At 40.8% G+C, this 14,060-nt stretch overlaps 1 protein-coding gene across 1 annotated transcript in view; it reads right to left on the reverse strand.

The window, feature by feature from the left end:
* Positions 1-14,060, reverse strand: part of LOC112204587 (arf-GAP with GTPase, ANK repeat and PH domain-containing protein 5) — a 28,702-nt gene that overhangs the window by 8,224 nt on the left and 6,418 nt on the right. Inside the window, exons 4-6 of the mRNA XM_054660119.2 lie at positions 13,517-13,551; positions 5,764-5,864; positions 3,137-3,172 (exon numbers count right to left, since the gene is read on the reverse strand). Of these exons, the coding sequence (XP_054516094.2) occupies positions 3,137-3,172; positions 5,764-5,864; positions 13,517-13,551 (172 nt within the window). The remainder of the gene's footprint in view (positions 1-3,136; positions 3,173-5,763; positions 5,865-13,516; positions 13,552-14,060) is intronic.

The following is a 14,060-nucleotide window of genomic DNA, read 5'->3' on the forward strand; positions in this document are numbered from 1 at the left end:
CCCCACCCTGCCAGCCATTCCATCCGGGAAGGAGGTGGGGGGGTCAGTCCCCCGCCCGGCCAGCCGCTCCATCCGGGAGGGAGGTGGGGGGGGTCAGCTTCCCTGCCCGGCCAGCCACCCCGTCCGGGAGGGAGGTGGGGGGCTCAGCCCCCCGCCCGGCCAGCCGCCCCGTCCGGGAGGTGAGGGGCGCCTCTGCCCGGCCGCCCCTACTGGGAAGTGAGGAGCCCCTCTGCCCGGCCAGCCGCCCCGTCCGGGAGGGTGGTGGGGGGCTCAGCCCCCCGCCCGGCCAGCCGCTCCGTCCGGGAGGGAGGTGGGGGGGGTCAGCGCCCCCTCCCGGCCAGCCGCCCCGTCCGGGAGGGAGGTGGGGGGGGGTCAGCCCCCTGCCCAGCCAGCCGCCCCATCCGGGAGGGAGGTGGGGGACTCAGCCCCACGCCCGGCCAGCCGCCCCGTCCGGGAGGGAGATGGGGGGGTCAGCCCCCTGCCTGGCCAGCCACCCGGTCCGGGAGCTGAGGGGCGCCTCTGCCTGGCCGCCCGTACTGGGAAGTGAGGAGCCCCTCTGCCCGGCCACCACCCCATCTGGGAGGTGTACCCAACAGCTCATTGAGAATGGGCCATGATGACGATGGCGGTTTTCTGGAGTAGAAAGGGGGGCAAGGTGGGGAAAAGATTGAGAAATCGGATGGTTGCCGTGTCTGTGTAGAAATAAGTAGACATGGGAGACTTTTCATTTTGTTCTGTACTAAGAAAAATTCTTCTGCCTTGGGATCCTGTTGATCTACGACCTTACCCCCAACCCTGTGCTCTCTGAAACATGTGCTGTGTCCACTCAGGGTTAAATGGATTAAGGGCGGTGCAAGATGTGCTTTGTTAAACAGATGCTTGAAGGCAGCATGCTCCTCAAGAGTCATCACCACTCCCTAATCTCAAGTACCCAGGGACACAAACACTCTGCCTAGGAAAACCAGAGACCTTTGTTCACTTGTTTGTCTGCTGACCTTCCCTCCACTAGTGTCCTATGACCCTGCCAAATCCCCCTCTGTGAGAAACACCCAAGAATGATCAATAAAAAAAAAAAAAAAAAAAAAAAAAAAAAAAAAAGAATCCGTGATTTAACTGTGAACTGAAAAATCACTTTTTTCACAGAACATCATTTTTATTTAAAAGTACAACTGGGCCAGTGCAGTGGCTCACGCTTGTAAAATCCCAGCACTTTGAGAGGCCAAAGCAGGCAGATGGCCTGAGCTCTTTCAGGAGTTCGGGACCAGCCTAGGCAACATAACAAAACCCTGTCTCTATCAAACATATAAGAAAATTAGCCTGGCGTGGTGCCACACATCTGTGGTCCCAGCTACACAGGAGCCTGAGGTGAGAGGATTGCTTGAGCTGAGATCATGCCAATGCACTCCAGCCAAGTGACAGAGTGAAACTCGGTCTAAAAAACCAGTTCAACTATCACTCTCAAAAATAAATGAAGTGAGAGGTTGTCACTTCAAGGGAAATACCTATTTGTTCCCAATGATAAAATTTAAGCTTTCCTGTGGACTTTGAAAAACTTGTTCCTTCTACTGTAGGCTTGGCAGCTTTTCAATACTTAAAGGCATGTTAAAGTAAGATTGGTGGTTAAACTAAAAGTGATTTTTGACACAATAAAACATAAACCAATATATTCCAAGTAACTAATGCATGATATTATAAATGCAAGTATGGAGCAAAAGATCCATTTACTGTGCAAGAAAGATCAATGAGTACTGATGGAATAAATTTATTAATATGTAAAATGCCACCGTAACTAATTTAAGAAACCACCACTTGTGAAGTTTTGATTTAGTGTTTTAACAAATACCCACAACTGTCTGAAAACTTTAAAAATACACCTTCTACCAACTACATATTTGCATGAGGTTAGGTCATCTTATTGCTTCTTTTTTTCTTTTTTTGAGACAGAGTCTCTCTCTGTCACCCAGGCTGGGGTGCAATGGCGAGATCTCGGCTCACTGCAACCTCCACCTCCCAGGCTCAAGCGATTCTCCTGCCTCAGCCTCCCAAGTAACTGGGACTACAGGCATGCACTACCATGCTCAGCCATTTTTTGTACTTTCAGTAGAGGCGGGTTTTACCATGTTGGTCGGGCTGGTCTCAAACTCCTGACCTCAAGTGATCCACCCACCTCGGCCTCCCAAAATGCTGGGATTACACGTGTGAACCACTGCGCTCCACCAGCTTATTGCTTTTTTTGTTTGTTTGTTTAGACAGAGTCTTGCTCTGTCACCCAGGCTGCAGTGCCATGGCACGATCTCAGCTCTCTGCAACCTCCGCCTCCCAAGTTCAAGTGGTTCTCCTGCCTCAGCCTCCAGAATAGGTGGGACTACAGGTGCGTGCCACCACGCCCAGCTAAGTTTTTGTATTTTCAGTAGAGACGGGGTTTCGCCGTGTTAGCCAGGATGGTCTCGATCTCCTGACCTTGTGATCCGCCCGCCTCAGCCTCCCAAAGTGCTGGGATTACAGGCGTAAGCCACCGTGCCCAGCCTCTTATTGCTTCTTTAAAGCAAATTGCAAAGAAAGCTCTAGAGAATCCATTTGTCTCCTATTAAGCTCAACATGAGAGACTTTAAATAATATAAACACATGACACACTTTTTACTCAACTTTTTGTTGTAGAAAAGTTTTTTTTCAATGAAAAATTTCTGTTAACAATACTGTTCTCAAGGAATATTTTCTGTTGTTATAACCTGGGTCATGGGTTACTACTGACATCTAGTTGGTAGAGGCCATGAATACTACTAAACTCTCTGCAATGCACAAGACAGTCCTCACAACAAAGCATTATCTAGCCCATAATATCAACAGTGGTAAGGCTGTGAAATCTAAACTAAAAATAGATTTTGAAAAAATTTCAATTGTGTAATTCTACCACACTAAATATCAATATAATCAATATAAACACATACTCTTTGAGATTCTCAATCATTTAAGAATTATGAGAGTCTTAAGGAACAAAGAAAATACAAATAATTTGCTTCGATATTTTAGTAGGCACAATACAGCTTATGATGTCTGGAGCTGTGACCTAACACTGAGCTTGATATCTTTCAAAGTAATTAGCTAGAATAACAAGGCAGGTTTCTAAAAAGCTCACCTTTGTGTGATATGATGAGGTATCTCCAAGGTCACACTGTGGAAGGAAAAAAAATTCATAACAATAGATGTTATCATTTGTTAGGCCTGAAGACATTTTTTAAAAGGGGGGCAGAGGAAACTCTCCTAGCGGCCCTGAAATTCAAATCTTCTAGTTCAGAACAGTACCATAAGGGCACTTTGTTTTCATTTCTTTGTTTTTTACAAAAATATGAGAACCAAAATGCAAGGAAATATGCCGTTAGAAGATGCGTTTCTGTTGGTGATTACAATATATAAATAATAACAGATTTCCCTGTTATATGCTTTTCTACCCACGAAACCTTTCGTCCCATGCGGTTTAATTTATGTATTTATTTATTTTTTGACCCAGAGTCTGTCTCTTTTGCTCAGACTGGACTGCAGTGGTGCCATCTTGACTCCTCACAACCTCCACTACCCAGGTTCAAGCGATTCTCATGCCTCAGCCTCCCAAGGAGCTGGGACTACAAGTTTGCACCACTATGCCCAGATAATTTTTTTTTTTTTTACGGTGGGGGTGGATGGAGTTTCGCTCTTGTTGCCCAGGCTGGAGTGCAATGGTGTGATCTCGGCTCACCACAACCTCTGCCTCCCGGGTTCAAGAGATTCTCCTGCCTCAGCCTCCCAAGTGGCTGGGATTACAGGCATGTACCACCACGCCCAGCTAATTTTGTAGAGTGAAGCTCAAAACAACTGAGGGAAGGCAAATCTCAATTCTACTAACAGGTCTACACAATATGAGCACTTTTTAAAAAGCCTGTAACATTAGCAGGTAAGATGGATATGTCTATAGTGCTTCAAGTAGTTTTCATCTCTGAAATAATTTTAAAATCACAGAATTTAAAGTTACATGCTGGAAAGGACCAATGACCTTATGTGACATTTAATTCAACACTCATTTTACAGATCAGGGAAACAGACCTTAAAACTGACTTGCCCAAGGTCCCACCAAATAGGAGCAGTTTCTCGTCCTAAACTCAAACTAAGCAGTGGCTCTCAAACTTTGCTGCACATTAAAATCGCCTGAGAAGCTTTAATATCTGCCCCATCTTCAACATGAGACATTTTAATTTAATTAGTATTGGGTATGGCTTTGGGCATCAAGGTTCTTGGTAAACGTTTCCCAGGTGATTTCAATCAGCAGCAAAATTTGGAATGATTGAGCTGGGGTGAAAATCAGAATCTTCTGGGATGCTTTTCTTCACAGAAAGATGCCTCACATCCATCCCGATTTTCCTAAAAGGCTTCTCAGTGCCTAGAGACAGAGGGAAAGTGGAGATGGGAAGATACATGTGTTTGCAGACTTGTATTTTGAAAAAAACCTTGCATAAGTGATCTCAGCGAGTTCCACCTATCCCACTGACAACAGTGCACTACTGATTCATGATAAAACATTTTTCAAAATATCTTCTTGAAGACAATTTGCCCTATTAATTTGTTCAATAACTTTATTTCACCAATAGTGAATACACCAAATGATTATTTCTCAAACTTGCTGGTGGCAAATTAAAACTTACTATACTCTCAAAAGTAGACTTCTAAAAAGTAGAATAATGAGGAAAAAAGCACAAAATTAGTTTCAGCAAAATTAATCTTCAAAGCTGCTTTTGAATTATATGCTAACATATCAAAATCTTTGGAACTCAGAAGAAGCCAGGGACTCTAGTCAAAGTAATTTTTGTGTATGTGTGCTCAAAGATTTAAGAGACTTGGCTGACTACAGACATTTAGTGATTACTCAATAGGTCCCAAAGCTCAGGACTTGAGACAGAGTTTGAGTCCAGTTTTTGTTCGAAACACAATTTCCTCTCAACTATTGTTAAAAGGGAGGGAGGAAAGTGACATTATTATGAGTGTAAACTTGCCACTTTTAATTGAAGTAAAAGTTATTGACAATTGAATTAGCTAAAAAGGCTAGTGCATTTGAAACAAAATTGTTTATAAGCTAGTTATGTTTACAGAATGAAAAGTTAAATTAAAGATAAAGACATTAATATTCTAAATTAGCACTTTCCAAACTGTGTTCTAAAAATCAAGACTAATAACCCAAGGAGATAAGAATAATGTACACTGGACAGCCCCTGTGGAGCTGGTGGTGGTGTTGGTTGTTGTTCCTTTTAAAATAAACTTCATCTCGGGGTGCTCTCAAAGCGCATCTTTGTGGCCCACGAGGTGCTCATGCACAATGGGAGAAATTCAAATGCAGATACACTGTGGTGCCAGAAGAAGAAAAGCTGTTCCTTCTTCCAAGGATAATGTGCAAAGTAGTGCACACTGATTTGGGCCTATGATGCAGTGAAAAACTAAGTTTCCACAAAAAACATTCAATAAAGGGAACCTATCCTTCTCACTGTGTTCAACATTGTCTAAAGGCATAAAGGCATCAAAAAGATACACTGTTTCTGGGATTGCTTCTTTGCTAACTGATTTTTCCTTCCACCACGACGTCTAAGATTAAAAGAGAAACTGATACTTAATATTTAGAATCTGGATATCAATATATGGTTGACTCCAATTTCTTAAGCTGATTGCTGAAGAGGACAACCAAATGGCTGAAATAGTTTTAGAATAAAGGAATCTGTCCCTCGGCAGCATAGTTGTACTCACGATATTATTGTCATTGTAAGATAATGCTGGCTGGCTGTGCTGTCATCAAGGAATATTGTCGAACACGAGCCGTATTGTTGACTGAAACGCTCAGTAGATACCTGAAGGGGAAGGGAAGTGTAAGTCAAACTTATCAAAGTGTATTTTTTTCTCAGTTAAAATGTCAAATGACAAAGCACTAAGATATGTCTTACACTCCACGAACTGCCTGAGTGTAGTATCATGTGCACTCTATAGAAAACCCATTGGAGGCTCTCAACTTCCAGAGATGATGTTGAAGATATGGGTTATAAAATGCTGCCCTTAATATGGTACCTGTCATCAAACCTAACAAGGATTTTATGAATTACCATTAAAAATAATGGGAAAAGTCGGCTTCGCCGGGCGCGGTGGCTCACACCTGTAATCCTAGCACTTTGGGAGGTGGAGGCGGGCGGATCACGAGGTCAGGGGATCGAGACCATCCTGGCTAACATGGTGAAACCCCGTCTCTACTAAAAATACAAAAAATTAGCCGGGCATGGTAGCAGGCCCCTGTAGTCCCAGCTACTCGGGAGGCTGAAACAGGAGAATGGGGTGAACCCAGGAGGCGGAGCTTGCAGTGAGCCGAGTTCGAGCCACTGCACTCCAGGCCCGGAGACAAAGTGAGACTCCATCTCAAAAAAAAAAAAAAAAAAAAGTTTAAAATAAGATTTCATTTTTTTTCTACAGCAATAAAAAGCAGCCGAGAATTTCTATTTATTTATTTATTTATTTATTTATTTATTTTTGAGACAGAGTCTCGCTCTGTCGCCCAGGCTGGAGTGCAGTGGCGCGATCTCACCTCACTGCAAGCTCCGCCTCCCGGGTTCACGCCATTCTCCTGACTCAGCCTCCTGAGTAGCTGGGACTACAGGCGCCCGCCACCATGCCCGGCTAACTTTTTGTATTTTTAGTAGAGACGGGGTTTCACCGTGTTAGCCAGGATGGTCTCGATCTCCTCACCTCGCGATCTGCCTGCCTCAGCCTCCCAAAGTACTGGGATTACAGGCGTCAGCCACGGCGCCCAGCCCTTCTATTATTTATTTACTACGATAAAATGTAGTGTATTAAATAATCCTGCTACAAGAGCATTTTATTGCAGTGAATACAAGACTAATGCATTTACTAAATTACTAATCCTAAATGTATTATTTCAGGTGATATTGTTACAAAAGAAGTGTTTCAGATTCAGAGGCTCTGTGTGCCAGGGCTGCTAGGCCACCAACAAGTGAGGAAGCCATAGGTTTCTCTAGTCCTATTTTCTTATGTGGAGGATAAAAAGAGTATCACTTAAATATTCTCTCACACCCTGAAAACAAATGACAACTTAAAAAATCTAACTTTCACTTCATGTTTAAATAAGACTGCCAAGACATGACTCAAATGAGACTCTCAGAGAATACTTTGCATTCACTTCAAAACTTGATCAATTTCATTCTATAAATCATCTGAGCTGCACCTAGCCATTTTCCTGCTCTACCCCTGCTCTCTGCCTAGAATACTGCTTTTCTCTTTCCTTGCTTCAGCAAGCTCGACTCCATCTACCCTCTTGGATCTCTTTGTCGGCAGCCACACCAAAAAATGTATTTTTATACACTAATTAGTTGAATTCACCACTGCTTACAAGATGCTAATTCCTGCAGAGTATTCCCCTCATGAGAAAGTATGCTTCTCCATAAGAGTAAGGGAGGGCCCTTACTCTTCCTACCTCCACCTGCTGAGCATAGAATTTTGAGTAAATCCAAAACTTCGACAAGTGTTTGACAATTCAGTTATCATTTGGAAGGTAAGTCTTACTACATTTAATTACAGCAAAAACACTACTAACAGTTTACTGTTTATAGGTATTATTTAAGGTAGTCACAAAATAGAAACAAATGATCTAACGTCAGTCAGCATAAATGAGAGTATGAAATTTTACAATATTTAACAAGAAATGGAAGGGGTTACTTAGTAGTTTTAAGGTTTAATGACAAAAACTAGAAAATAATCGTACCTAGTAATTTAGTAAGTCAAAATCAAAGCCTTACCATCAAAGGAGCAGTACCCATTGGATGCGGATGCCCACGCACTGACTTCTTCTGCTGTACCTGCTGCCTCTCATTTTAACCCATTAAAAATACTAAAGTTGTTTTCCTTGTAGACATCTTTCACCTCCTTGGTTAGGTCTATTCCTAAGTATTTTATTTTATTTTAGTTTATTTTTGCAGCTACCAGAAAAGGGGTTGAGTTCTTGGTTTGATTCTAAGCTTGGTCGCTTCTGGGGTATAACAGAGCTACCGATTTGTGTACGTTAATTTTGTCTCCTGAAACTTTGCTGAATTCATTTATCGGTTCTAGGAGCTTTTTGGAGAAGTCTTTAGGGTTTCCTAGGTATATGATCATATCATCATCAAACAGCAACAGTTTGACTTCCTCTTTACTGATCTGCATGCCTTTTATTGTCTTCTCTTGTGTGATTGCTCTGGCTAGGCCTTCCAGTAGTATGTTGAATACAAGTGAGGATGCTGCATTTTGTCAAATGCTTTTTCTGCATCTGTTAAGATGATCATGTGATTTTTTGTTTTTAATTCTGTTTATGTGGTGTATCACATTTATTGACTTGTGTATGTTAATCCATCCCTGCATCCCTGGTATGAAACCCATTTGATCATGGTGGATTATCTTTTTCTTATTTTTTGAGATGGAGTCTCGCTCTGTTGCCCAGGCTGGAGCATGCAATGCAGTGATCTTGGCTCACTGCAACCTCTGCCTCCGAGGTTCAAGCGATTCTCCTGCCTCAGCCACCTGAGTAGATGGGATTACAGGTGAGCGCCACCACGCCTGGCTAACTTTTGTATTTTTAGTAGAGATGGGGTTTCACCATGTTGGCCAGGCTGGTCTCGAACTCCTGACCTCATGATCCATCCGCCTCAGCCTCCCAAAGTGCTGGGATTACAGGTGTGAGCCACCATGCCTGGCCTGATTATCTTTTTGATATGCCGTTGGGAACTACAAAACATTGCTGAATGAAGTCATGGACACAGACAAATGGAAAGACACCCCATGCTCATGAATGGGTAGAATGAATATTGTGAAAATGACCATACTGCCAAAAGCAATCTACAAATTCAATGCAACTCCCATCAAAATACCACCATCCTTCTTCACAGAACTAGAAAAAACAATCCTGAAATTTATATGGACCAAACAAGAACCGGCACAGCCAAAACAAAACTAAGCAAAAACAACAAATCTGGAGGCATGACATTACCTGATTTCAAACTATACTATAAGGCCATAGTTGCCAAAATAGCACGGTACTGATATAAAAATAGGCACATACACCAATGGAACAGAATAGAGAACCCAGAAATAAACTCAAATACCTATAGCCAACTGATTTTCAACAAAGCCACCTAAAACATAAAGTGAAGAAAGTAAACCCTATTCAACAAATGGTGCTGGGATAATTGGCAAGCCACATGCGGGAGAATGAAACTGGATCCTCAACTCTCACCTTACACAAAAATCAACTCAAGATGGATCAAGGACATAAATCTATGACCTGAAACCATAAAAGTTCTAGAAGATAACATTGGAAAAACCCGTCTAGACACTGGCTTAGGCAAAGACTTCATGACCAAGAACACAAAAGCAAATGCAACAGAAACAAATAGGTGAGACTTAACTAAAGAGCTTCTGCACAGGAAAAGGAACAATCAGCAGAGTATACAGACAACCACAGAGTGGGAGGAAATCTTCACAGTCTATACATCTGACAAAGGGCTATTATCCAGAATCTATGAGGAACTCAAACAAATTACAATTACAAAAATATGGAACCAGCCCAAATGCCCATCAATCAATGAGTGGATAAAGAAACTGTGATATACATACATATATATATATATATATATATATATATATATATATATATATGTATATATATATATATATGTATATATATATTTATGATGAATACCACCTCAGCCATAATAAGGAATAAATTCATGGCATTCCCAGCAACCTGGATGGAAGTAAGACTATTATTCTAAGTGAAATAACTCAGCATGGAAAACCAAATATCATGTTCTCTTTCATACGTGGGAGCTAAGCTATGAGGATGCAAAGCCATAAGAATGATACAATGGACTTTGGGGACTTGGGGGAAAGGCTGGGAGGAGGGTGAGGGATAAAAGACTACAAATTGGGCTCAGCGGATACTGCTCAGGTGATGGGTGCACCTAAATCTCACAAATCATCACTAGAGAACTTAGTCATGTCACCAAATGCCACCTGTTCCCCGAGAAACCTATGGAAATAATAAATAAATAAATAAAGTACAGCATTTTTCTCAGCAAACATAAAATAAAACAAAGACTAAAGTTCATATTTTTCACTCTCCTTTTGGGCAAGACAAATTTTAGTTACGTTTTTAAAGAATTAGTAACTTTTTTCCTTTTTCCGAGACAGGGTCTCCCTTGGTTACCCAGGCTGGAGTGCAGTGGTGCAATTATAGTTAACTGCAGCCTCAAACTCCTGAGCTCAGGCGATCCTCTGCCTCAGCCTCCTGAGTAGGTAATACGAAAGGCGCATGCCACCAGGCCTGGCTAATTTGTTATTTAACCTTTTTGTAGACATGAGGTCTTGCTATGTTGACCAGGCTAAAAATGAACAAATCTTTTTTTTTTTTTTTTTTTTTTTTTGAGACGGAGTCTCGCTCTATCGCCCAGGCTGGAGTGCAGTGGCTAATTTTTTGTATTTTTAGTAGAGACGGGGTTTCACCGTGTTAGCCAGGATGGTCTCGATCTCCTGACCTCGTGATCCGCCCGCCTCGGCCTCCCAAAGTGCTGGGATTACAGGCGTGAGCCACCGCGCCCGGCCAAAATGAACAAATCTTAATTAACTTAAATATTTCGAACACCTTGGGCATTCAGGAAAACAGCTCCATTTATGTTGTGAAGTAATGGGAAGCATATGGCAGTGGATAAACTTGGAATGAAAATATTAAACAAGGCCTTAGGAGAAAAGTGTAATATGCTTATTATAGATTCATTAATTTAAAAAATTTTCTGGCTTAATATCATTATACTCAAATTAGACTTTGATTTAAACACAGGTCCTAAATTTGGATTAAATATAATAGATTGACCACAAATTTATTTCGTCTCCCTCCGGAAGCCTCATTAGTCATAAAATAAAGGTTACACCCATGACCAGCACAGAAGGTTGACAGAGATAATTTTTAATAAATGCTGAGACATAAAAAGTAGACAAAGGAGTGGTAAATAACACAGAAACACAACTTTGGTGCCTACAGAAAGTGACTGGAACAGAAGCAAGCCAGTTTGTCTTGCAGAACTAAAGGCAGGTTGTGAACTTACAGGCAAATGGCACTTTGGAAAGTAGGGTAAAATGTAAAAAAAAAAGCCAGCAAGGTCAGTTGCAAATCTCTAACTAGAGCCCCAAGTCCACCTGTCCTTCCATCTGACAAGAAACTTAGATGTGTGTTCTCTGGATATATCAAACCTGAGAATTTCTGGCTCAGAGATACCATGGCTTAAACCTGAGATATAAAGAAAACTGTACACCAAAAATGGAACTCCAACTTTCTTCGCTAACTCTGCTTTTCCTTTCCAGGCCTGCTTTTACTTTCCAGGCCAAAAATTGGGAGATCCTTCTCAGAAGAAACTGAAATGTCTTCAATAAAGATCCCCAGATAATACACTGAGGTCTCCCAAATGAAAAGCTAGTCAGGCTTCTAAGGCCTCACACTGAGTGCTATCAGTTAACAGAAATCCTGCTTCCAAATAAAGCAGGCCAGGGACCACCACACATTGGAGGGAAGCCTCCAAGAAAAGAGATCAAAACAATAGAAAAAAGGAATTGATAGGACCAGTCAAAATCAGGAGCAAAACTTTAAAAAAAAATCTTAAAACACTCTCAAAAAATATAAAATTCAATAGAAATAGTAGAGGATAAAGTCACAGAATATCCCAGAACTAGAATAAAAAGACAAACTGAAAAAAATAGAAGGGGAAAAATTAGAAATCAATGCAGGTGTACTGGTCTAAGCAGCCTAGCATCTGAATAACAAGACTATCAGTAAAAAGGTAACAGAGAAAATAAAAAAGAATTCTCAAGAAGAGATAGTCTGCAGGTTTAGTAGCCTCAATAAAATGAAAAGATCCCCAACAAGCTGTTATAAAATTTCAGAACCTTAGAGAGAGAGATTCTAAAAAGCTTCCGCAGATAACTAAAACCTGGTTGTAAATAACATATCCCACACTGGCAATAGATTCAAGAACAACACTGTAATAAGAGCACAACTGCAAAATGTCTTCAGAACCATAAAATTTAGATTCAACCTAGAGGTGTACTCTCTATCAAAGAGGAGGGATTTTAACATCTCCACCCAGGAAAATGTGTTCAAGTACAACTAGAGACGATAACAGGACAGAAGGAAACACAGAATCTAGGACTCAGGCGATCCCACACAAGACAGCAGTTACGTGAGATCCCAAAAGACTTTAAGGAGTTAGCCCAGAAAAGCAGACATCGAGCATATCTAGGGAAACCCACGCTATATTGAACTAGGATGACAAAAGGCCAAAGAAAGTTGCCCCCCACACACACATAAAAAGGAACAGATGTGTTTTCGCAGATGGAAAATATCTTTGAAAGGCATGTGATAAATGCTACAATACTTGGGGGAAAAACAGCTGTTAGAAAATAGGCAAATGAATATACTCAGAAAATTAGCTTCATGCTAAAAAATAATGGATGTGAAAGCAAACAGAGCACCCAGAGGCTACTTAACGATATTTGGATAGATAAACTAACACAGGCTAGGAAAAAAGAAGATCCAGGAGAATTGCAGAAGTGCTCAGATTTCAGAACTGTTTCAGAGACAGGATGAAGGACATGGAATGCAGAGACACAGTGAAAACACCATATGACTTAGCAGTGAATAATATTTGCAGAGTCATAATCATGTAAATATTACTGATTTAATTAAAAATTGTGCTACAATTGGAAGAAACACAGGGAGAAACATAAGACCATGGTGTAGCGGGGAAGGTACGCTTTTACCTGCTGTGATAGAAAGTCAATAGACAGTGCTGGCAATTAACTTAACTATTCTATTTTTGTTCTTTCATTAAAAATAAGATTAAATATTTAAGGCCCTTTTTTTTTTTTTTTTTTTTTTTTTTTTTTGAGACAGAGTTTCGCTCTGTCGCCCAGGCTGGAGTGCAATGGCGCGATCTTGGCTCACTGCAACCTCCGCCTCCTGGGTTCAAGTGATTCTTCTGCCTCAGCCTCCTGAGTAGCTGAGATTACAGGCATGCACCACCACGCCTGGCTACTTTTGTATTTTTAGTAGATACAGAATTTCACCATGTTGGTCAGGGTTGTCTCAAACTCCTGACCTCAGATGATCAGCCTGCCTCGGCCTCCTAAAGTGCTGTGATTACAGACGTTAGCCACCATGCCCAGCCTTAAGGCAGATCTTTTGAACCAGACTATTGAAATTTAACTTAAATGTCAGAAATCTTTAAAAGGTGGACACGCTAAGCTAAACACTTTTCTGGATAAATTTAATACTCAGGAAAATAGAAGAGATTTAGAAAATCCACAAAAAGAGGTCCATGCTACCACCACCAGGTCCACATTGTAATTTAAAGAAATCAAGAGAGACATCCTTTTATGTCAAACTATCAATTTCTTAACTATTTGAGTGTTTACTTACATGGTTTGCACAGTTGCTTCTTCTTATTTCTATAACTAAGAATAAAAAAAAAAAAACTGGTCACTTCTGATACGAATACCATAAAATAAAAGTAGTTGTTAACATCTTACTGATTACTCCTATGTAAAATGAGACAAAATTCCATTAAAAAATAATTTTCAATAATTTATAACTTAAATTATCTGGCATGATTAATTTCATAAGTCAAATCTAAAAACTTAGTTTTTCATTTAGTTTACTTTTTGTTTCTATTACACACAAATGAAAGAATCCTCATGTACAAAAGAAAAGGGCAAAAAAATTAGGCCAGATGAAAAATTTAGCTAATAAAAAGTTTAACTGTTGCATATATGAGCCATGATCCATTAGTATTCTCTCATTCTGCATTTACACATAGCTTACTTTAATTATCAGACTCTAAGAGCTAACAGCTCTAAGAACTACTTCCTGACCAGACACCTATCTCTAGATGCAACAGAATCCCTGTAAGCATATTGAACCACACTTAGTGGTTATCTACTAATATGTAACTAAAAACAAATCA

This window comes from Pan troglodytes, chromosome 8 (assembly GCF_028858775.2).
Source record: "Pan troglodytes isolate AG18354 chromosome 8, NHGRI_mPanTro3-v2.0_pri, whole genome shotgun sequence".
In the NCBI taxonomy this organism is placed as follows: Eukaryota; Metazoa; Chordata; class Mammalia; order Primates; family Hominidae; genus Pan; species Pan troglodytes.